At 33.1% G+C, this 25,240-nt stretch overlaps 1 protein-coding gene and 1 pseudogene across 15 annotated transcripts in view; both read left to right on the top strand.

Moving 5' to 3' along the window:
• MARCHF1 (membrane associated ring-CH-type finger 1) overlaps nucleotides 1-25,240 on the top strand; it is a 576,629-nt gene that overhangs the window by 359,229 nt on the left and 192,160 nt on the right. The window contains exon 2 of one of the 15 annotated variants that reach the window (XM_039876298.1): nucleotides 7,827-8,160. The exons of the other annotated variants lie outside the window; for them this stretch is intronic. Coding sequence (XP_039732232.1) covers nucleotides 8,122-8,160 — 39 coding nt within the window. The 5' untranslated portion in view covers nucleotides 7,827-8,121. The remainder of the gene's footprint in view (nucleotides 1-7,826; nucleotides 8,161-25,240) is intronic. 15 annotated transcript variants of the gene reach the window in all.
• LOC120613532 (uncharacterized) lies at nucleotides 23,507-23,625 on the top strand (annotated as a pseudogene).

The following is a 25,240-nucleotide window of genomic DNA, read 5'->3' as shown; positions in this document are numbered from 1 at the left end:
ATTTTGCAAAATTGCAAAATAAGGTTTAGTTTATGCATAGTGTACAAAGAATGAACAAAAATATCTCTAACTTACAAAGCATCTCTGAAGTATATGCAGGATAAACTTCATTAGCCATAACTAGTAGGAAGAAATTTTCTTGTTTGGCCATATCTTACTAAATGCTAACCATGTGACAAGCATTGGGCTAAACTGAGGGTCACTTTTCGCTTTTAAGAACACTCCTGCCTTAAAGGAACTTACAATCTAAAAAAAGGACTATTGAATTCAGTGTCAGAAATAATTCGCTAATCATTATTTTAACCAACTTGTCTATTCCACGAATATATACATCATGTTAATTAAAGTAGAAATTTAATCCATCTATTACAAAGACATTATTTGACCTAGGTTCTTATTTTTTAATCATATCATTGATTAGGATAATCCCTGACAAAAGCGTCATGTGCTATAATCTTCAACTAGTTTTTGTTCCCTGAAATGTCTAGTTCTCTCTCCCTGAGACTATCCTAATCAGATGGAGAAAATGTCAGTGGGTAGGTCAGAAATCTAGTTATTGAAAGACAACTAAAGCTGCATAAAGCATCAATACACTTAGAAGAGGTTCATATGTAAACAGTTCTGTACCGCTACATATCTTTTTTTCAGCCTAAGACAAAAGGAGACATTCATTATGATCTGCCTGGTATTTCCTTACTATCATAACTAATATGAGAATGAGTATAATATGAATGCTTTTAGTTTTCTTTAGGAATGGTAGCTAAAAAAAATAGATGTTATCATTACTACTTCCTTTTCTCATTCTAGAAAATAAAAATGTTCTTATTATCTACACGCAAAGGGAACGTAAGTTTACATAAATTTTACCCAGTTTTTCTTTGTGGGAATTATGGAAAATCCCTCAATATTATCATTTATAAATTAGGTTTACTAATATTACTTCTCTTTTGTACCCCTTTGACTGCGTTATTCCTTCTGCTGGGAACAACACACATACTTCCTGACTTCTCCCTGAATTACCTGTGGTATACAGAGCTAAGCGCAAATATTACATTCTCATAGCAGCTTTCTGCCCTTTCAGAGTAGAGCCACCCCTGTTATTCTGTACAATACCTGTAGTTTTCTCATCGTACTTTTTATGTTTTTCTAATTATTTAATCAATACACTTGTATTTTTTTGTTTCCCTTATGAACTTGATGAAGCAGAGTGTATGTTGGCTTTGCTAAATATTCTAACCTAGTGCCTAATACAGCACAAGTTTAGAATCTCAGTAAATACTTATTAAATCAATAAATACCACTTGAATATTCTGTAGTTTAATGAAACCTATGTTTATGTACAACTTTAGGATACTCATTTTTATAACCGTATGAATTTGAGGAAATCACTTTGTAAAATATTTTAAAGCTTTCCATCAAGAAGGGGAATCAGAAAGTAAAATTTCAAAAGTAAATTTTTTAAATAATTAATGGTGACTATTTTATGCTGCCTTTTTCCTAACCCATGTGGACACTAATATTGTCCAAGGATACCTTTATATCTTTTGGATCTATAATGTGCAAGTAAATTGCCAATGTCTGCTTGCACTAAAAATTACGAATTGCACTGCGTAAGTTGTTAAATTTTTAGAATCTAATCTAGATAAATTAAACTAGGCAAGTTAAGAAAAAATTAATTACAGAATAAAATATTTCATTAGTTTTTTTTGACATCTTATAAAACCATATTATTTGTCAACTATTTCATTTGTCACAATTTAATGTCTATAAAAGTTTCATGACAAACCAGAGGCCTATCAGTGTTTGATGCATAGGATGGAATCAAAACACATTATCTTCTCTCCTTGCTCACTGACCAAAAATAGTTTTACTCATACATTTTGTGGCAACAGCCAATCTACTTCTAGGATCTCCACAGGAGAGGTAGCCAAGAATACATTCGACATCTGGGTAGCTATGCATAATAAGTCTTGATAAAGCTCATGTTCATACAGGAAGAGGTGGAAGATAAATTTTTAGGAGCTGATCCATGCTATAGTTCATTGAAAATCTCAAATCTGTGATTATACATTAAGGAGAAAATATTTTAGCAAGGAATAATTACTGAAAATGATTAATTATTGGGTAGATACGAAGTGCTTTGTAGGCATGTATATTCACTCAAGATTTTACAATTAAATAGTATATATGCTGAGAAAAGTCAGATTGTGTTCAAAGATCATTCATTAATTTAACGGTAAAATCGTATATAAGTGAGAAGTACTAAAAAAATGAATAAAAGGCAACTTCTTGAGAGGTAGAACCTCTAGGTCAGATTAACAACTGCTCTCTATGACAAATGAGTCAACAAAATGAGGTTAAGTATTGTTAAAAAAAGGAAGAAGAAAAGTATTTCCAAGTACATAGATACTGAGAGCATATAGCAACAAAAGAGTACAGGGTAAAATGTTACTGATCTCCTATAAGGAGTTCAGCCCCTTGACGTGTAATATAGGACAAGAGTTCATTGTACGATTCATACAGCCTTTAAACCTACTATGAACATATGTATAATTCAGTATTGACTCCACATAATGATCTTATTAGAAGGACTAGAAAGAAAAAAGTGCTGGATCAATATAGCAGAGAAGTTATCGGTGGGAGTTCCTTAGTAGGAAAGACAGGAGAGCAAAGGAGCATAGAAAGAGAACAGGTTCTCAGATCTCCAAGAGATGATGGTTCTTAGTGGGAAAATGCCCCTTTTCTCCAAAAAGACCTGTATGGAACCTTAGTATGAAAAAGTAAGCATGCAACCTTAACTTAAAAATATATGTGAAAGAAATAGCTAATCAATATAAAAATGTAACATATAAATATGTTATAGATGTAATAGATTTGGATAAAAAAATAACTAGAGTTTTTGTTTAAATATATAACTTTAAAAATATGTAATATACACATATATAAGTACTTTGATGACATTAAGTATTTATTGGATTTATCAAAGTGATTCTGCGTGCTAATTAAGTCTAATGTGTTAATTTTTAATATATTTTTTAATAATCTCATCCCCTCAAGTTTTAGATTGGTTTTATTTCTAGTCTTCAGATATTATGATATTGGAACTTTGTCCTTTGAGTAAAGACAAATTATATAAACTGATTTTATAATTTTTAAATTTTAATAAAAAACAAATATATTATCTAAAGTGACTGTACTTTATATTTCTTCATTCTTATGGCTCTTTAAAATAACAATTTAAATATATTTTTGGCTGAAAATACATTGGTTTTATTTTATTAAATTTAGAAAACAAATATATTTTCTCTGGAGGTTTGACATTTGATCATTTTTATCATTATAAGTTTTCTCTAAGTTATATTATTTTAGTGTACTTTAATTATTTCTTTTGATCATTTTGCTTTGTAAATGTTTATGCTCTCACAGTTATAATGATAAAAATGGTTAAATCAGGATGGAAAATTGTCAACTCAGGTAACCATCTAAGATTAATTTAATGACTAGTGGTATGTCTTTGAAAACAACAATAATGGTCTATGTTTGATTAGGAATTAGGTTAAGACATTATTTTTGCTATAAAATTAGAAAAGTAATATCTCTCTTAAATCCTGCTATTATAATGCATACCTTTTATCTTTCATTAGATAAAATTCAAGTAGTAGACAGAGCAGGGTACTTAGAGTTAATTAGGTTTAGGTGCACATTCTGGTTCTGTCACCACCTGATTCAGGCCAACTTGTTTTCAACTCTCTGATGCTCAGTTTCCTCATCTGTAACAGAAGGGCAATAATGCCTTCCTTACTGGGTGGCTGTGAGATCATCTACACAAAGCAGCTGGCAAAGCGAATTAGTGTTATAATTTTTTGACACAAACTTTTGACATCTGAATACTTCTGGAAGTTTAAGTTAATATGGTTTAAGTTAATAAGGAAATTCTTCATCCTTTCCCTTACTCTTTTGAATTCTGGTGGTCTAAAATTTCATCAGTTTTGTAAGTGATGTGGGTACAGGTGGCATAAGACTAATGAAGAAAATAAAATGAGACTATGTCGGCAGCACAGTGGGTTTAACAGCAGGTGAAGAAGAGGAAAGTACTATGTAGTTATAGTCTTGGCGTCCACAGTTTATAACAGGTTTTCATAATTACTCTTACATTCCCAGTTGTGTATGCATGTCGTAGAGAGTGGAAATAATTATAGGGCAGGTCACTTTTAGAATGGAAGCTCAAGAATAAATAAATCATGTGATCCAATACACAGAGTGTATGTTCATGAAAAGGAATTCGAACCTTTTGTCTCTCTAGTTACACAAATCATCCTTTAGATTTCCAGTTTAAAAATCAAACAAGAAATGCTTTATATCTAAGAAATTCTAGTTCTGTCACCATATGGTTTGCAAACCATAAAGAGTCATGCAAAGTTATGCTTTTATTAATTTTACCTAATGGCACAGTCTCATAACCCCACCAGTTTCCTTGCACGTCTCTAGCCAGTAGCAGTGTGAGGAGGTGAAGTTAGAGAAAGAAACTTGCTCTGTGTTTTCTTTTGCCAAGGGAGGTTCTGTTTTACGACACTGGAGCCACAGATGGTGCTTTCCCAAGGTGCGATTATAATTGAGTAGTTCTATTTTCTAAACCAGTAAAAGAGAAACTTTTTCCAAGGCCTTGGCAATAAGTAAAAGATTTATAATTTGAAGCTGCAATTTTCCACCTTCATGGTCTCTTGTTCTACAAAGTACAGCTTTTCTTTGATTTGTAAAATTAGTTATTTCTCAATGAAATTGAGAAAGAAATGAGAAATTAGAGAGCACCTAAAAATTCATTAAGGCAATCATTTTCTAATCCTACTAACAAAACTTTTATGATTAATTTTTACTTAATATTTTTTGAACTTATAAATTTTTATCCCATAGTATTTTGGAATGTACTTCATAGTGTTAGTGACTTAATTTACCACAGATTTATCAGCTTGGGTGATTGAAATTATATTTTATATTCTGCAAATACTTATTGAATGCCTACTGTTGCCAACCTTATACCAGGCATTGGCCATACGTGGTTCTTGACCTCATGATCTAGTTGGAGAAACAGCCATTAATTAAATAACCAAACACACAGAAAGTATAAAACTGAAATTGCGTTGGCTGCCGGAGAGAAGGGGCAATTGTGATCAAAATATATATAATGAGAAAATAAGACTGTCTTGGAGGAGCAACCTGTGTTGGAATCAGAAATGTAAGAGAAGGGTGGAGACTGTACCCCAGAATGAGAAAACTATGTGCAAGCATTCGTGGTAACAAAGGTCATAGTTCGTAAGAAGACCTAGAGTGCCAGTGAGATTGGAGCAGAAAGAGCTGGCAAGTACAGTATGAGATGGAGCTCGCGAGGTAGGGGCAGGACCAGGCCAGACAGCATAGGCGATGCTGAGGAGCTTTTCTTATCTCAAGAGCAATAAAGAATATTAAGCAGGTAGGTGGCATGATTATATTATATTTGCTTTTCTTTTTTTTTTTTTAAAGCTCATCCTGCAATATAGAGAACAAAGTGGGACAAGAATAAATGCGGGTAGAATACTTAGGAAGATATTTCAATATCCCAGGAAAGAGATGATGACAGCATGAACTAGAATTCATGGGAGGTGGTGTTTGGGGAGAGAATGAAATGGATGTGTATGAAATTTGTAAAGTCAACTTTACAGGATTTAGTGATGGATCTAATGTGGAATGAGAAGGAAATACAAAACCACCCTAGCTTTCCAGGTAGCATAATTTGACGAATGGGTTACTATTACTAGGAGTAGAGAACGCTGAAGCAGGATGGGTTTGGGTAGGAAAGATAATAAAATTCATGTTAGTCATCATAAGTCTGAGAGTTTTTTGAATATCCAAAATAAGATGTCAGTAAATTTTTAATAAATGATTTGCAGCCTAAAGAGTGGTCTGAGTTGGAGTTTATATGTATCTATAAAAAACAATAGATAGTATATATAATAGATATATATTATGTAGTATATCTATTATAACTATAATATATTATGGGCCTACATACCTATAATATATATAATAGATTATATATATGTACTTTCTTTTTTACATATACATATATATGTATGTTATTGAATGTGTGAGCATGAATGATTTTCCCAATGAGAAAGTGTAAAACCTGGGAAATTCTAAATTTTAATGGCCAGGTAGAAAAAGATGGACTTCTAAAGGAGGTAAAGAAGGAGCAGCTTGAGAGTTATGTCAACTAGGACAGGGCTGTAAAGTGGAAGTTTAAAATGAGAAGGCTTCTAAAAGACAACTGAAGTCAGCATTACAGAATGTGGCTGAGAGGTTAGATAAGAATGAAAAGTGTTTATTGTTATTTGATTATGTAAATGTCAGTATTGACTTTATCAAGATGTATTTGGCACAGCCTAGAGAATAAGTGGGAGGTGATAAAATGGAGACATTGGATACAGATAACTTCTTTGAGAAATTTGACTGTGAAGGAGAGAGAGCATTAGCTGAAGGGAAACATAGGGTGAATTTTATGTTATTTTTTTTAATTGATGGAGAATCGACATATTAGTTTAAGATGTACACCATAATGATTCAATATTTTTGTATATTGCAAAATGATCACCACAGTAGTCAGTCTAGTTAACATCCATCACACATTGTTTCAGTATTTTCTTCTTGTGATTAGAATTTTTAAGGTCTACACTCTTAGCAACTTTCAGATATACAATGCAGTATTATTAACCATAGTCACCATGTTATATGTTACATCCCCAGAACTTATTTATCTTATAACTGAACGTTTGTACCTTTTGACCACCTTCACCCATTGTGCCCACCATCTACCCACGTCTGACAACCACCAATTTGTTTTCCACAGTGACTACACATTTTACATTCTCAGCAGTGGGATGCAGGATTTCAATTTCTCCGTATCCTTGCCAATACTTGTTATTTCTTATCTTTGTGATAATAGCCACACTCACAAAAAAAACACAGCTTTTAAAAATTATTTAGGGTTTTTTTGTTTTTGTTTTTGTTTTGAGTGCACAGCCTTACACATGTTTATAAGAGGATGGGAAAGTTTCAGGTGAAAGAAAAAGGCTGAATATAGACTTCAACAAAGGAATCATCTAGTTTATGGTTTCCAGGGGCAGGAGAAGATGAAAGCTGTAGCACAGGTAGAGGAGGTGGCTTTAGGTAGGCAAACGTCCAGCTTCTCCATTGTAATAGAAGAGGTGAGAGAAAGGATAAGTGCATATGCACATTGGTTTCTATGACTGGTGTCATGAATTTCAAGGGAATATTGCGAACATGAAGCCATTTTTGTCTGAGAGCTATTTTCTTTGTAAAGTAGGAGGTGAAGTCATTGATGGATATGAGGGATCTGGAGATGTAGGGGATTATCAGAGGTTTGGTGAGACTTGAAAAGTTTTAAAATGGTTGTGGTGAATTGAAGAGAAGGTTTTCAGAGAGAGTAAGGCTTATAGAAGGTATTTGGGGGCATTTTTGAGTTTGGTAATCATTAATTTATGACGGAATGAGTCTGACCTCTTATAAAATTCTGTCAGGCAGCGCTCTGCTGCTCTGAGGAAGTTGCAGAGAACACAGATGTGCCCTGGTTACATTCAGGCTGGTGATTCTACCATCCAAATGCAATGAGTACCAAAGAGGCAGAAACTATGTTATTAAATAAAAGCTATAGATTATCAGCTTGATAAGAAGAGAGGTGAAGAAAGTAGAGAGGATGAAAGACTGGGACATCCATGTGTGTTTTAAAAACGTTTGGAGTGGGTGTCATTGAATACTAAACGTGGATTTTGCAGTGCATTCATCAGAGATGATGGCCAATCCACACTGTGATCCGGAGATGGAAGGCTGAAGTGGAAGGAGAGAAGAACATTGGGGATAAGATGGATCATAAGAGTAAATATTATTAGACAGACAAATAGCAGGCTCTGGGCCAGAAAAGAAAACCGTGAGCCTGGTGCCAGAGTCTTCAATAAAAGAGAAGTGAGTAGGATGTCTGCAGACGTTAACAGTGAGAAGATGATTAACATGATGACATGTGCTTCAAAAAGAGAAGTAACCAGATGGGAGCTCTAATGGGGAGCAAGAAGAATGCCAGTTTCTCTTCTTGAACATGAAGTTCATGGGATGGTAAGAAAATGGCCAGTAAAAAACTGGTGTCCTCAGAGCCATACCAGTATTTAATTAAGATGTGAAGAGAACATGCAGGGCTTTGTGGCTCTTGAGTAGCTGTTCCAGAGGGTGACATACGTGGGTTTGTGAAGAGTGGGAAGGATTAAGGGATAAGTTGGAAGCAAAGAAGGCCATAGTAATATGACAATGATATACTTGATTTTACATGTTCCAGTTTTATCAAGAAATATTAGAAAAGTATTTCCTAACCAAAAGTAAACATGAATTCTTATTGATTTAAAACACAAATATTATGGCGTGCATCACTTATATCTGTCCAGATTCATGAAACGTGGACAAAAGGATATTGTGCAAAATCCTGAAGAATCAAAGCAATCTTTTATTATCTTTCCATTAAAAAGGAAGCAGATTAGAACATGATAATGACATAAAAAGAAACAATTGAAATACTAATAAATAAAGCAACCTAGAACGAAGTGAAACAGCTGAGTAATAATTTCGTTGTAGGTACCTTTAGAAGTGGTTTCCAAAAAGTACGTAAACCCTTTACAGAAATGCCACCAAATCCCAATTGATATATAATTTTATTTTAATTCAACTGGGTATATGAACTGTTTGGGTGCTATCCAACTATTAGATATATTCTTGAGTGCAACAGATAATTAAACATGGTTTACAATTGTGTAAAGCTAGCTCCTATTAAAGAGTAAAGAGATATAGTATGGGGACAATTGTATGCCAAGGAAAGGTGACGTGCTTTCTGAAACATGTGATATATATATAAAACAGTGTGGTCAGAACAGCTGGTGTCGGAGGGTGACAAAGTGAGCAGTGGTACAGTTGGGGAGACATTGTTTTATTGTAATTTTGAGTGAGTTATAATTATTAAATACATGTGTAGCCTTGTTTTTCATCTTATGATTATTTCCAAAATATGTTGGCATCTGAAATCATGCAACTAGTGTAAAATTGCTGAGAAAGTAATGAGCAAAGCAAAAGCATTGTAGAATAGCTAGTGAATAGGTTTGGGGTCAGAAAAACCTGAGTTACATTCTATTTTCACCACATAGTAGCTGTGGGCCTTGATCAGATTAGTTAGGTCCTCTGTACCTCGGTTTCTCCATTTGTAAAACAAGGATCATCACAGCTACTGGGAGGTTTCTGGGAAGGTCAAGTAAAACTTTGTGGATAGCATGTGACAAAGTGCCTAACACGCGAGAGCTGCTCAGAAACCTCTCGTGGAGGTCGTGCCGTGTAACTGCTGAGCATGAGCTTGGAGCCCAGACCTACGGTTTCAGATCATGAGTCTGCTACTTACTAACTGTGCAATTTTGGACAAGTCTCTAACCCTTCCTGCAATCCAGTGTTTTCATCTGGAAATGGACATAATAACGCCACTTATCTCAAAGGGCTATTGTCAGGATATAATAAACTTACACCTTTTTTGAAAACAACCTGACGCATATTAAGTATCCAAAAAAATTTTTATTTGTAAAATTTGTATTGAAGTTAATTAATTATAAAATAGTATTAGCTAATAAATATATTATTAATAATATCATTAAGGACCTTTTATTTCAGTATCCATTCAGGAAGGAGAAAATGTATGAAGGTAAAGAGTTTTTGTTGAACCACGTGTTATTTTAAAAAATCATACTAAGGTATTATTTCACTCATCTGATGTGGTCTATATGCTTTTTTTGAAGATCAATGTAATTCATGTTAATGATTTGCCAAAAAAGCTCATAGAACTATATAAGAAGTAATCTCCTGCTTATTGATCAGCCTCAGGTTTTATTCTCTCCTTTCAGCCAATTTTTCAGTGCCGTGCCAGCAGTTTAGATGTAATTACAAACATCTGGTCCCACTGGCATCTCCTTACTTAGTTTCACAGTGTTATTGCTCAAGCTCTAGACATTCTTTTCAGAAGTACCATTTTATTGTTCGTTTAATAGGAGTGAGGCAGTTCTGAGTGCAATATGGTTGCTGTGAAATAAGTAATTTCTAGCAACCCATAGAGACAACGTTTACTACTTTGTTCTTGGTAAATACATGTGCATTTCCCTTGAACATATTACTTAGAGATAGACTTTACTTTTTCTAGCCACGAAAAGGGCAAATAGAGGGAGTTAAGATGATTGAAAAAGATATGTGCTATTTCATTTTCATTTGATGGGCTCATGTCCCCAAACCTCTGCATTAGTTATGAAGCAGATCATCCCCATGATTTTTCTGTGAAAGGAGTAGGTACTTTTATGCAATGTCTCTTATGACATTCTAGTATTTTATAATAATCTACATAGACCAAAAATCATTAAAATTTTTGGGAGATTCAGATAGCCCTAAATCTTTTGACATCTTTGAAGGAAAGGTCTTACACTGTGAAACAGTAAAAGCATGAAAAATTTAACTGTGGCCAATTGCAAAGAAATTGGGTCTTGGGGCCTGGTATATGAGGGTTGGAATCCCACCTCTTCCACTGGAGGCTGTGTAATCATCATGGGGTATTTCCTCTCTCCGAGCCTCTATACACTAGGGCTAATAATACTCATCAAGGTTTATTGTGAAGATTTAATGAGACTATGTGGATTATGCAACCAATACCAGCTTTACCCATAACAGATGCCCTGTTATTTTTCTTTCTTTCCTTATCAATAAGAACATGTAGCACGTACTTTTACTAGACAATTTTGGAGGTCCACCTCAAAAAAGGTCTTTCAAAACTGCAATATGGTTGCTCAGGTATTAAAGAAATAACTATGGAGACAATTTATTTATAAATATGTACATTGATTGTCACTAGGATCTTTGTGAGTTTTTAAAGTATTATGAGCTTAAGTAGAAAACTTGTGAAAACATGTTGTAATAAAAGTAAAACATCCAAATTCTTAAAATTCTTGTTTTAAAGCAAAAGTATTAAAATGCATTCATTTCAGATTTAAGGTAGAATGCCAACTTGAACTTTGTCATAATGTTGCCGTTACTACTGCACTTTCTGGACAAACAAGCAAAACATTTATGTTTTTTCTTTATTCATGAATATATCTGGTTAGCAACTGTGGCCTTTTCAGTCTATCTTAACTTTAAAAAAATGATGCTGACCATTTTCTAGCATAGATACTCTTACTCTTATTTCAAAGAAATCCTCAAAATTTCAAATTTGTACAAATTTATTTCTTGCAATAAATAATGAAATTCTAAAAAGAGATACTAACATTTTATGATATTATAGAATTTTAAAATTATTTTTAACCTCCTTATATAATTTCAACATCTCATAATCCTAAAGTGTTTGTTAATAGTTTTTTAATAGACAAGGAAATTTAAAAAAAGGACGAAAGAAGTGATTTGCCCCAAGTCATACAACATATAACTGTTTGAACCAGAAACAGATCCTGAGTTTTCTGACTTTTAGTTCATCTCAATTTCTATATCATACTGCAAAATTTCTTCCCCCTAAATAATATGTAGTTATGGCAAACAATTTTCTAATCGCATTATAATTTTTTTTTTTTCAAATATGTTACTTACTGGCTTCTCAGATGTGTGCTATTTGCAATTACTTTAGTCATTTTATAGGTTTATTTTCAACCAAAACTACTTCAAAAAGTAATCAGGGCCTTGTGTATAACAAAATTAAGTGAGTCAAAGTAATTTTTATATCAAAATATGAGCAGATGTAATGCAATTTTAGTTTTTGTTTATTCATTAATCTCTTTTTAAAATACAGTTGACTACAGAAAGCTTTGTAGGAGTTGTTCTTACATATATTCTAGTGTAGCATTCCAGTTAGCTAGCAGTAATGCATGCTGTGCCTTGTCCTCAGAAAATCTGGAGGCAGAATAGTGCCATGAATGTTAAAGCTTGTTTACAGATGACCAACCAGGATAGTTCAATAGTTTAGCAGTTTAGTACAATGGCACCTTGTATGAAAAATAAAGACGTAATGTCATAAAAAAAAAAAGCAAAGTATTAGATAACATGCAAAGAAATCAACAGAAGAGTCTGAGAATGGAGTCAGTATTTTTAGAGTTGGACAAATATGGGTTTGAATTCCAGCTCCTCCACTGATTACCTCTGTAATGGGTGCTGTGAGGGTTACTGACCCACTCTGGTCCTTGGATTCCTCTTCTTTGAAGCCACTAAAAGTGGTGTAATGCATGGGCTTAGAAATCAGCTTGACTGTGTTCAAGACTCAAATCCATCAAAATGGCCTGGTTAGTGGTATTAGAAATCTTAAAACTTGTGCATTTCTAAGTATAAATAAAAATGCAATTTGGCATATGAACAGAATTGATAAGATTTAGCCAAAACACATCTTGAGAGTTTGTAAAATCTAGAAAGAAACAGCTCCAGATATGACCAAATGAAAATCTATAGTGTTGCTTCTTTCACTTCATTATACAGTACAAATTCTTAACATTTTAAAATTACATTTTTATCTAAAAACATATTTTGACCAAAAGCTGACCACAGCTTTTCATGTATATGTCATATATGTGTATTTGACCTTTAAAAACTTACATGCAATGCACACATATACGTTATTATAAAAGTAAAGTAAGCAAAAGAAAAGAAATTATGTCTTTTACATACTAATATTCTCAGCAGATGCTATTCGCCTCATGTAGTCCTGGCTTTCAATATAAATTGTGACCTTTTCCTTTGACTTATTCTCAAATCATGGAGGATTTCATAATAGGAGATTGTGAAACAAACAGCAATTTAACATTTTCAGTTCTTGTGGAAATTTTCTGTTGCCAAAGATATGGGCAGAAATGGTATTTATGACTGAAGTGCTATTTTGAAATAAATAGAAAAAGTGTGAAATATTATAGATGTCATTATAAAATGCAAATATCACAGCAGATTGAATTAGATATCGAGGTCTCATCTGGGTTTTCCTTGAACTTATTACTTCATAAACACTAGTAAAAAGTTTTTCTTATTATTAGTAAGCCACTTTGCATAACCCATAGCTATGCCAGTCTTACACAAATTATGACCCCTCTTGAAAGTTTCCCAGAGGATATATAGTAATTGGCATTTTAAAAGTTTTAAGTTAAAATCATGTGTTAATTGTCACCCGCAGGATAGGAATAGCTAAAGTCAGATGGAAGGTAGAATGAAAGCTGGAATCACAAAGGCGCAAGAAGGGAAGGGAACAGGCGAGAAGAGGAGAACGAGGACGTGATGTGATTGGGGTGAGGTGGTCCAGATGGTGCTGGTCTTGAACTCTCAACTCTGTGTGAAATGGATGAGCCAGTGTAATCTGACCTCCACCCAGGCTACATGTCTCATTTTCTCCTTAAACACAAAAATGGATTTAAAATGTATCTCCTTGTGCCTTTCCCCTCACCTTCCCATTTCCAGATCCTTGGCTCACGCAAGTGACATCAGTGCCATCTCTGACGCTGAAAAACACGTTTGTTGACCGATGTTAAATTGCCAACATACAATGAAAAGACTTTTTAATTGATAGTTCAATCTGAAATTTCCTTTCAGCTGTAGCATTTCAAATTCAGGCTGCAGAACTTCTGCTAAACTAGGTCAAGCAAGCTGGGACAGGAGTGCCAATTGTGTACTTGAATCAGAAATGCTTATCTAGAAAAGCCAGGTAGTTACCATGGAGAAGGAGCGTTCCAGGCAGCATGCGATTAGTGAAATGGACATTTGTTTTATGTGATCAGGAGTTGTTATTGGGTTTTGGTTAGCTGTGGGTTTTTTTGCAATTATATTGCCTAGTTGGAAATAAACTAATGTTACTCAGTATCTGCATATATGCAATTTTTTTCTCTCTCCAAACACTGTTTTGCAAAATAGCACGGCAGGAAGCTAGCAGTGCAGGAAATGTGTGTAGTACTGAAGGGAGAGAGTTGTAGGGATGAACCAAATTTTTACTATGATAACCTGGAGAATCTGTGACTGATCAGTTCAGAGTCCTTTCTGTAATTCAGAAGCAAACGTTTTTAAAATACTGTTAGGAAAGTGTTAAGTCTCTCATGTAACAATTTATAATAAAAATAAATACTTGGTGGAGAAAATACAGAAAAGCATGAAAAAGAAAATAAAATTCACTATCCAGCGTTAAGTACCGTTAAATTTTCGGTATATTTATTTTCACTATTTGTTCTATATCTATTTTAATGTAGTTGAAATCATTCTTTATATAAAAATATAATACTTCTTTACATTGAAACAACCATTTTCATAACTTTACTATAAATTCTTCATTAGCATTATTTCAATTGATTAATAATATTTATTAAATGGATTTGTCACTTGTACAATCATCTTTGGGCATAAGAATTCTTTGGGTGATCTTGAATTATATTCTCAGAATAGAGTCCTAGAAATGAAGTTTTGATAAATGGAATGGAGACTGTAAAAAGCTGCTTGGAAAAAGTACTAAACTGCTTCCAAAATAGTAGTTTACATATCCATAAAATGTGTATGAATATACATTACACATGCAAGTATGGGTGTGTGTATGTATGTGTTATAACACACACACATACAGAGTATATAATATTCGACCAAAAGCTTTAATTGGTCCTGCATTTCCTTTTATTGGTGATACATTTTTTTTAAATGTTTGTTAGCCACTTATGTTTTCTTTGTGAATTGTCTGTTTATATATTTGATCCAATCTACTACTGAGATTATTGTTATCCTTTATCAATTTATATAAGCATTTACATAGTAATCTCTTTATAAAAATTTTAGCAAAATTGTGCCATTTGTTTTACCCACTATGCTTTTTGTTTAAGATTTTAAACAAACTGAAGTTCATATTGTCTTTCCATTTTATCTGGCATTTCCTTAGTATCATCTTCCATTTTTAAGCTTACAAATTTTTTTCATCCTATTATTTGTTAGATATACATTTTTGCTTTTTCCAAAATTTTGTGAAGTGCATTTTTTCTAACACTTATCGCCTTAGTCCAACAGGAATTTAATTGGTTGAGAAGGTGTTTCTTTCATTAGTAAGGAATTATTTGATCGTGAGTGAACACACTGTTCGGACCATGGTGGGCAGGTTTATCTGTCTGTAAAATTGGGAAGGGGAACATTTACCTGAGAATGAGAGTAGAAAGGACCAGACATCAGAATGCTTCTCCCATCTCTCCTCCTCTCTGCACAATGGTTTCATTTTCTTCTTGCAGTTGCGGCCATGGTGAGCATCTGTTGATATCTTCAGATCTTTCCCACCAGAGAGTAAGCCTCTCTCTACTCAATCAGTCTTAAGAAAGAATGTCAGTTGTCACATCATGGGTCATGTGTCAACCCCCAGTGGCCAGAGAAGTCAGGGTAATAGGATTTCGGTGCCCTCTTGAGCCACACAGCTAGAGTGGGAGGGGAGTAGTTACCCCCAAAAAGAGGATGCTGCGTTTAACAGGAAAAGAGAAGGTGCTAGACGGACAAAAAAGGGATTGGGGCTCTGAGACACGAGTGAGACTTTCCCTCAGTGTTCTGTTCAAATTTGTTTTCCTTTTTAGAGTTTGTGGCAGTTGCTAATCATGCTCTCATCCCTCCTACTCTTTTCCATTCACCCAGACTACAGGACCAACTGAGAAAAAAAAGGACATCAAACAGATGGCAATTAACACATTAATATATTGCTTATAAAGTTGAGTGGAAAAAACAACATGCCTATTGCCCAAGAATTGGTTTTTTTTAACATGTGACTCCTAAATTAAAGCCTTTCATTCATGCTACAGGCCTGCCGGTAGTAAGGGCAGAGCCCCCCGATAAGCGTAGTGGAGAAAATACATAGATGAGCAGAGAATTCAAGCATCAGCCCAAGGAAAGGCGCTTTCAAGTCTGGAAGGGATTTTTCCTGAAAAAATGATTAAAAGGAAACTACAATTATGAGGATCTTTGGAGAATAACAATATTTAAGTGAGTGGTGAAAGAAGAATCCTCAGAGTCCTCAAAAAAAATTGGGGTAGAGCGTTTCGACAAGGTAAAAGAAAGACAAGAAAAGAGAAGCTTCTGCAGGTGAGCCTTGTGCTTGCTTTGGTATGTGGCCATCTAAATCCACCCACTGATCATAATCAGTCTGTCTCTCCACAGCAACTAATGTGGCTGCACAGAAGTCACTAATTCTTGAATTCTTAATGGAGCATTGTGCTCCAGGGATTTCAAACATATGCCCTCACCAACGATAACTTATTGGAGCCTAATAACTTATCTTTACAACCTGATGCCTCATATGTTTATTTTTCAATTAGGAAAACCTAATTGCATGGTATTTTATTTTATTATAGTTGTAGTTGTTATCTCTGGGAGATAAAACCTATTCTATTTTCTCACAAGGGGTGGCAAAACAGGAAAGTTTTAATTATATTGATTTAGTCTGGTGACTTTTGCTTAATTTAATTGAAAGTTTAATTATTGATCATTGATTTTTCTTCTAGACATTTTCATATTCTTTTAGTTTGGTATTTCCATGAAACAGTGGTTTTCAAACCTTGGCATGCATCATAGTCCCCTGGAAGCTTGGTGAAACAAACTTGTCTCTGAGTAGGTCTGGAGTAGAACCTGAGAATGTTCATACCTCTCACAATCCTAAGGTAATGCTGATGCTTCTGTTTTTAGGGCCACACTTAGAGAGCCTATGCTGTGGAAAATTGATTATGATTCAAAAATAGAGGTACTTGGTGTGCCTGCTTTTCAGGTATTTCGGTTATTGGTTCTAAAGTGAACCGTGTCTGTGGATGCTGGCTGCTTAAATTTGGAAATTTGTGGGACCCTGGGAAACAGAGTTTATTAGTGAGTGAAGATGTATATGAATAGTGCTGTTGCAGTCCTGTGACAGTTCTTTAAACAGACATTTCACTGTGATTTCAGTTTGACGCCAGAGTTGCTTCTCAAAGATTGTTTCTTCTCAATCATGAGTGTGCATTAAGCATTAACATGTCTTGAAAATGAAAGACATCTCGGAAATTAAATAAAAGCATGCTTGCCATGTTGCCATGTTTGAAGAAGTATGCATTAGGAATCAGCTGTTGTTTCAGCTGCAGAAATCTGAAATTCAATGCTTGGTTACAAGGGATTTCAAACAATTGTTACAAGATGATCTCTTTTATTTGTATAAGTGGGGGTATGTACCTGTATAGAAATATTTTGCTAAAATACATTCTTCACTTTGCAGTTGGGATTAAACACTGAATTTGCCTTTTTTCTCCTTAACCCACATGGAATTGAATGGAAAAATACAAAGGAGCATTACATTGGGGAAAAAAATAACTACTGACGTACACTTCAAGTAAAAATGCCTACTACCTTATACTAACATTATAATAATCTCAAGTGGACTTGAGCTGTTTACAAAGTATTACATGAAGGAGAGAATACTTGATAAGCTAAAGCTATTTACCATTCAGTGGATCTAATTAAAATGCAAAGTTTAAAAACACCTATGAATTCAGGAGAGGGAATGCATATACTTTTTTTAACTACATGTTTTATTAAGAGAATATTATTTTAAAATATTCAGAAATAACTTTACTTTCCAATGATACATAGCTACAAAGACCACTCACTCCTTCCACAATTCCAACTGGGATATTTTAGCAGTAATTCCACAGACGTAAGTGTTTAGAGAATCAGAAGAAACACTAAAATGAGGCTTTATGGGGTGAGTCAGGTAGTAAATGAATGCTTCCTTTATCACTTGAGTTGGGTACAAGAAGTCATCTCTGTGATGTGAAAGAGAAATTCTAAATCAATATTAGGATAGTCAGGGAAATGACTTTCTATGACATTGTATTCACTGTGATTGGAACAAAGCACTGAGATATCTTGAACTGATTCGACTTATCGTCACCAGAAAAAAAAGAACTACATTTTTGAAATATATCTTTCCTTTATAAATAAAATAAGATCCTGGTAGTTAATATGTGCAAAGTTACATAGTACAGGCCCTGGGAAAATCAAACAAAATTTTGATCAATGCTTTCCTCTCAAAAAGTTAAACGTACCTAACGTATGTTCAAAATTACTTTTACTTTCCAATTTCAAATACCTTCTCTCCTATACAAAGAAATACTCTTTAAAACTATTCATGTAAAAAATGCTGCAATTGATAAACTATATATGGACGATTTTACAGACATTTAAAAAAAAAAAGAATGAAGATCACATGTTCATGCAGCAGCATGGATGAATCTCAAAACTTTATGTTAAAGGAAAGAAGCAAAACACAAAAAATATACTGTTGGTTATTATATTCATATGAAGCTAGAGAAAGAGGCAAAATTAATGGAAGGTAGTAGAAGTCTAACTAGTAGTTACCTCTTAGGAAGAATTGACTGGGAAGAGGAAATAGTGAGCACAGGGTGCTGAAAATACTGTATATTTTGATCTGGGTGCATAGATGGGTGTATACAAATGCAAAATTTCATTGTGCTCTATACTTAGGGTTAGTACACATAAAGTACCAACTTTATGATATACATTAACAAAAAATAAAAACAAATCACTGTAATTCAAGGTATTTCAGTTGCACAACTCAAAATATTTAAATATAGCATATTATAAATAGAAGAAAAATCCAAGTTTACTTAGTGTGTTTCAGAAAACTTGTAGGTAGACGTCCTTTGAGTCTGTCCTATATTGACTTTTGGATGATTCCTAATAGTCCATTTGAAATCCTCCCAAGATCAAAAATTCATGGAACATCTATGACTAAAAAACAGAAAGTTTAGAATTTATCCTTTTTAAGCTCTGGGCAAAAGATTAGCTAAAATATATAGGGTTGTTTTTGTTTTTATTTTTGTTTTGTTTTTGGCTTTCTTTAAAAACAAAGCATAATTTCCGTTCTCACTCCAATTCACAAGTGACATGGAGATGGTATTACAGAATCTTTAAAAATTGCCAATGGAAAGAATATGAAAGAGAGTTTTCTGTGAGTGACAGTTATAGACATGAGCAGTTTTAGTACCTGGTGTTCTTCCCCATGAGTATTTCAGTTCACATTACAGAAATAGTCTACAGGATTTAAGAGGAAAATAATTGATTTCAGAGACACCTTGAACTTCTCAGTTATAACCTGTTTTATTCGCTAATGTGAAAGTTGGCCTTTTTCCCTGGAGTTTAAAGAGGTTGACGACATCTTGCCCAATGTCTTTTCCCTGATGGAATGTCTATGATGGTGTTTTTACTTAACAGGTTTGCAAGTTCCTCTTGCAATGATTCTTGACGTTCTATAGAATCTGAAGACTTTAACTTTGAAAAATCAGTTTAAAAAGTAAAATATGTCATAGTAATTATCTTAAAACCTCAACACCAGATAATATTTTGTTGTTTTTTGCTTCAGTGTAGTAAAAGGGAAGTCAAACATATTTTATCATAGACTATAGCCTGGAATTATATTTGCATAGCTGTTTATTGTCACCAGAATTCTCTGCGTATAAGACTATTGAAAGGAGATGGGAGACGTGTTTTATTTGACTCTTAATCCATATTTATTTGCATTTAAGATATTACAAAGAGAAAAGACTCTTAGGGATTTTATGTTGGGTGTTTTAATAAAATATAGAAGTAGAGGAAAATGATGTTCAAGAGAAAAGACAGCAAACGTGCCAATAAAATAGGAGAAAATAGTTTACAATTAATAACATATAATCTAAAATTTAGAATTAAAATAATGAAAATTCAAATTAAGATTTTACACTTTTAGTTGAATTCTTTATAACTAAAGAATAAAATAAAGGTTAGTGCCTTATTTTTAAGCTCTGTAAAAATATTACATGATTTGAAGAAATTTCCCCCGATCTAGTTAAGAAACATCAAATATTTGTAGGTGTGTACATTTTTTTTATTATTAAGTCTCGGTTGATTTAAGCTTATATATCTTTTTACATGCTAGTTCACATTTGACTGATTTAGTGAAGTATTAAATCTATTTGAATTATTTGTGTCTTTTCAAATATTGTCAGACATAATGTTCACTTTAGAAAGATATGTCGAACATTTTTGCATTCATGCTAAAAAATAAATTTGGAAATTGATAAACATCCAGAGACAGTGCTTTTTCAGAATCATCAGAAATAATTTGTTAAGAATCTCTTTGAATGGGGCACTTTAGATGAGTACTGTCCTATAGAAAGAACTTCTGTGATGATGAAAAACTTCTCTCTGTACTATCCAATATAGTAGCTGCTAGAATTTGGCTATTGAGCACATGCAGTGTGGCAAGTACAAATAAGAAACTAAATATTAATTTTATTTAATTTTCATTAATTTAAATTTAAATATCCACATGTAACTAATTACTTTGTAGTAGACAGTGCAGCTTTGGACTTACAAAAATAAAATAGAGGAATTCATGAAGACAATAATACTCACCTGATAATGCCATTAAGATTAAATGACCTAACACTGACAGCCTGTGTAGATAGTGCCTGGTACATTGTAGGTGTTCTACATAAGTAACTTTCTTTCCTTTTCCCCATGTAGTTCAACATTTACTGATGTTCCTAAAGGTTTACTGACCTTTCTACTACTTTTTAAAGTTTTTTGTTCTTTTATGTTCTCTTTCCAAAATTCTCTCTCTCTCTCTCTCTCTCTTCTCTCTCTCTCTCTCTCTCTCTCTCTCTCTCTCTCTCTCTCTCACACACACACACACACACACACACACACACACACACATTTAAATAAACATTCCACTCACTGAACTGTATTATCTTACTTCTCTTTCTGCTTTTCCACTCTTGTTTTCTCCTTCCCTTCATGATGGAAAAGCCCACTGATTATCTTTCCCAAATGCTCCATCTTGAGTGTAAGTGTGACCTGGGAATAAACTTTCTTGATTAGAATTTGGAACTGAATGCAAGGAGACTAAGTCTGCCCTTAAAATGTTTAACTATAACCCGGATCTCATGTAGTGTAGCTTAGTGGTCCAAAACCCCCTCAAAATGATAATCAAATTTAAAGTGATATTATGTTGGCAATATTCCCTAAGTACAAATATATATATATTGTCTTTTGTAGAATACACCTCCTACGGAGGCCTCCAAGAACTCCCAAGTTAAAGTTCCAAGAAAAATGAGCTCAGAGTTTAAAATTACAAACACAAACACACAAGCTTGGATTTGAATGCCAGCAAAAAACAAAAGATAAAAGATAGCAGAGTCAGACCCACAAAATTAAGATGTTGAAATAATCAGGTGCAGAATATTAAATAACTGTATATAATATGTTAAAAGAAGTCAAAGAGAAACAAGAAATTATGGACAAGTAAGAAAGAAAAGTAAGTTAAAAATGAATGATATCAATATCCTGTTTGTAGATAAGTAGATCCAATATATTAGACCAAACTAGCATAAAAGTTGTGAGATGTGATCAGACTTAGGCATTCAGTATTCAGGAAGAAGGCAAATATATTGTTATATTTCATACTTTATTAAGTAGGAAGGTTAAAAGCTATCTACCTACTAAAAAAAACAAAAACAAATATAACCACCAAAATAGTGAAGAGAAAAGATAGAATAAGGAAAGCAATAATCCAAAATAAGCCCAGAAAAATGATGGGAATAAATCTAAAATATTATAATAGATATAAATGAAATTTACTCACTAATTATAAGAGAAAGATTATCAGACTGTATTAAAAAATAAATATAGCGATGTGCTATTTTTAAAACCTGCACTTAAAACTTAAGGACACATAAAAATCAAAAGACAAAGGATAGAAAGAGGTATATAAAGCAAATACTATCCATTTTCTCCTCCTCTGCTCTTGGCCAAAACAAAAACAAAAACAAAAACCGTTGTGGCTATAGTCATATCAGACAAATTAGACTTTAAGTCATATATATTACTAGAGATAAAGCATGACTACACACTGATAAAAGTTTCCATTTCCTAGAATATGATAATTACAAATTTATATACATTAAATATCCTTCAAACCTTGACAGAATTACATGGAATAATTGATAAATCTCCATCATAATGGAAAAATATTGACACATTTTTATCAATAAAGGAAAAAAAAGTAAGTTACAAAAGACCTAAGCAATATAATGTGAACATTTAACAAAATTGCATTTGTATACAAGTATAAATTAGTTTTAAAATATTATTAAAATGCCTGAGGAATTAATTCATCCAAAAATGCACATCTTTGCAGCAAACTTTAGTTGAAAGAAGACTAAGTAAATGTAATTAAATAAGAAAACCTAATTGCATAAATTGACATTTTCGTGAATTTGATTTGTAGATACAATTCAGTTCCAATGAGCAGAGATTCTTCTGCAAATTGATAAAATAAGTCCCAAATTTATTTAGGAAGAACATAGGTAGGAAATAGTCAAGAGAAGTTGGAAAAAGAATAAAGTGAAGGGCAGCATTTAAAGTACTGATAAAGAATGTTCTATTTCTTAATTTTTAGTGATAGTCTTTAAAATGTTTGTTTTATTATTTTTAACCCCAGTATTATTTTATATACTTTTTGTATTTATGTGCTCGATTTTACAATATGTTTTAAAAAAAAACTGTCATGGTACATACAAATCTTTGTTGCATAGCTCTGCAGAATTGACAACTAAAAACTAGAATATTTTACTATAATATGTAAGGAGCTCTTACTAATTGTTATCCACATTTTAAACAAAGAATATATTTTAATAGCTGACACTGATCTGGTTTCATGTGCTATCTTTATGTAATCAGGTAATATTCTACTCTTAAAAAAACAGGTGATGAAGGCAACTAAATTAGAGGAACACATAAATGTTAGAAAATATCTTTATGTGTCCTCAGGTTGTGAAATAATTCAAAAAGTAATATATATATATATTTTAATATAAACATAATGCATGTGTAATTTAAAAAATTCGGAAAATATACAGAAATGAATAAAAATCATCATGACACTTACCATCCCATTTAAATACTGCAAATGTCCTTATATTTCTAGTGTTTTCCTCTGCTAATGTGTGCATCTCTTTGTGAATTTTTAAAGAATTCCTGTCCTATTATGTATACATTTGTGCCATACTTTTTATTTGCTATTACATGTTTATTATTTGATGTATTAGGAATTTTGCAAAGGTATACCTTTTATTTGAAAAGATATATTTGAAACTGATATATTTGATCAAGCAATTCTTTTCAGAAATAGCAATAGTTTAGAAACTAAAACTTGAAAATGCAGCAGATAGAGATGATATAGCCTGAAGGATGTATAATATGTAGGGAGTATATGTTTTTAGTAATTCGAAAAAAAAAAAAAGAGGAAATACACATCTCAGAAACCGATGTCAATCTGAATTGTCAGTATTCCACCACAGCTGCTTCTCAGTGTATCTGTGAGTTATTAAAATGACATATAGTCTACGGCCATGCCACCCTAAACAAGACCGATCTTGTCTGATCTCGGAAGCTAAGCACGGTTGGGCCTGGTTAGTACTTGGATGGGAGACCACCTAGGAAGACCAGGTACTGTAGGCATTAAAAAAAATAAATAAAAATAAAGGATTGTAAATTGACAAGGCCCTTGCAATCTGTGAGGTCAACCAAGAGTTGCCTCGCCAAATAAATAAATAAATAGATAAATAGATAAACAAAGAAACAAACAAACAAATAAATAAAATGACATACAAAGGGGTTTTTTTTTTTACACGATTCCCTCACAGAGCCTGTTCCCAAAATGTTTGCATAAATGACACATTTATTTCAATTACTGAGAGAGAAGATATAGTATTGAACTTAAGAATGTGACTAAACACTTTTCACACTGTTCTTTCACTCTGTCACTCAAATTAAATTTATCTTCAAAGCCAGGAAATATCCTGAGTAATCTTTCGAGAGGAAGGAGAAATTTTTAAAGGTTGAGAAATTCTTCCCTGGAAGTTCATATCTTTTCCCCCAGCAAATAGGGGAGAACTACAGGCCTTGGACTGGGTCTGGTCTCCAGCTAGTGCTTTTATAAATCCACCAATACCAGTACCACATGAGACTTTTCTAAGCACTCTTTTCAGTCTGAGAAATATGCTCCTGTTACTACCTAACTAGAGAGAATGATAGAATGCCATTTTCATCACCATGCCAATTTACATCTCTAGATTGAGATAATAACATTTTTGCCTGTTTAGTTTTACTTTTTTATTTAGGGATAACATTTTTTTACTGCCTTTCAATTGAAAAACAAAAAAAAGTGGGTGTGCATGCAAAGGGAGAAAAACTAAAATTTACTTATCTGCTATATGTCAGACATTGAATTGAGTTGTTTATATATACCACTGCACACAGTTCTCCAAAGACATTGGGAAGGAAGTCTCATATTTGAGAGGAGACTGAGAAATTTCAGTACCATGCTTTGCTTAAGGTCAGTCAAATAGTAATGAAGAAGCAGGACCAAGGTCGATCAGTGCTGGGTCCCCCTAATTCCTCGGCCAGTGCTTTTTTCACTACTCCACACTTCCTCCATGCTTTCTCCCTGGGTTCCTAGTCTGCCCTCCCTCCTGTGACTGATACCAACTGCCTTCTGAAATGCTCTTGAGTGAATTGCAATATGTATTTTTTAAATCTTGAGGTTCTTAGTGTTTAATTCTAAATACCATCTATAGAAATTTGCATCTAAATCAGGACTTACTGATTATGTTTTACTCTCCAGTTAAAATAGTTATTCAAATGTTTTAAATGCATGCCATGCACATTAGAAAATGATACCAATTAAGTGGTTAGGATTTAGCTGTACATATGATGGGGGTATAGTTATGTCGCTATGAAAGAATTATACCTATATTTTAATGCAGACTTACAGATATAGAATCTGAAATATGCATTGCAAATATTAGATTATGAAGATCAGCAAGCATTTATTGAAAATAAAAAGATACCTGTGTTGGATTATATTTTGGATATGTCGATCAGAAGAGCAAAACAACAAACATTAATTATATTTATAAGCCATTAACTTAAAATTAAGCTTATCATTCCATTCTTAGTACAATCTGAATATTCTGTTTATTAAAGATGGGATATAAGTTTCTTACATTTTGTTGTAGAGATAGTTTTTTAACTCCAATGAAAGAATGTGAAGACTAACATAAAGGGAAAATTA

Source organism: Pteropus medius, unplaced genomic scaffold, assembly GCF_902729225.1.
Source record: "Pteropus medius unplaced genomic scaffold, Ma_sr-lr_union100, whole genome shotgun sequence".
Taxonomy (NCBI): Eukaryota; Metazoa; Chordata; class Mammalia; order Chiroptera; family Pteropodidae; genus Pteropus; species Pteropus medius.
This window is presented reverse-complemented; position numbering and strand designations above follow the sequence as displayed.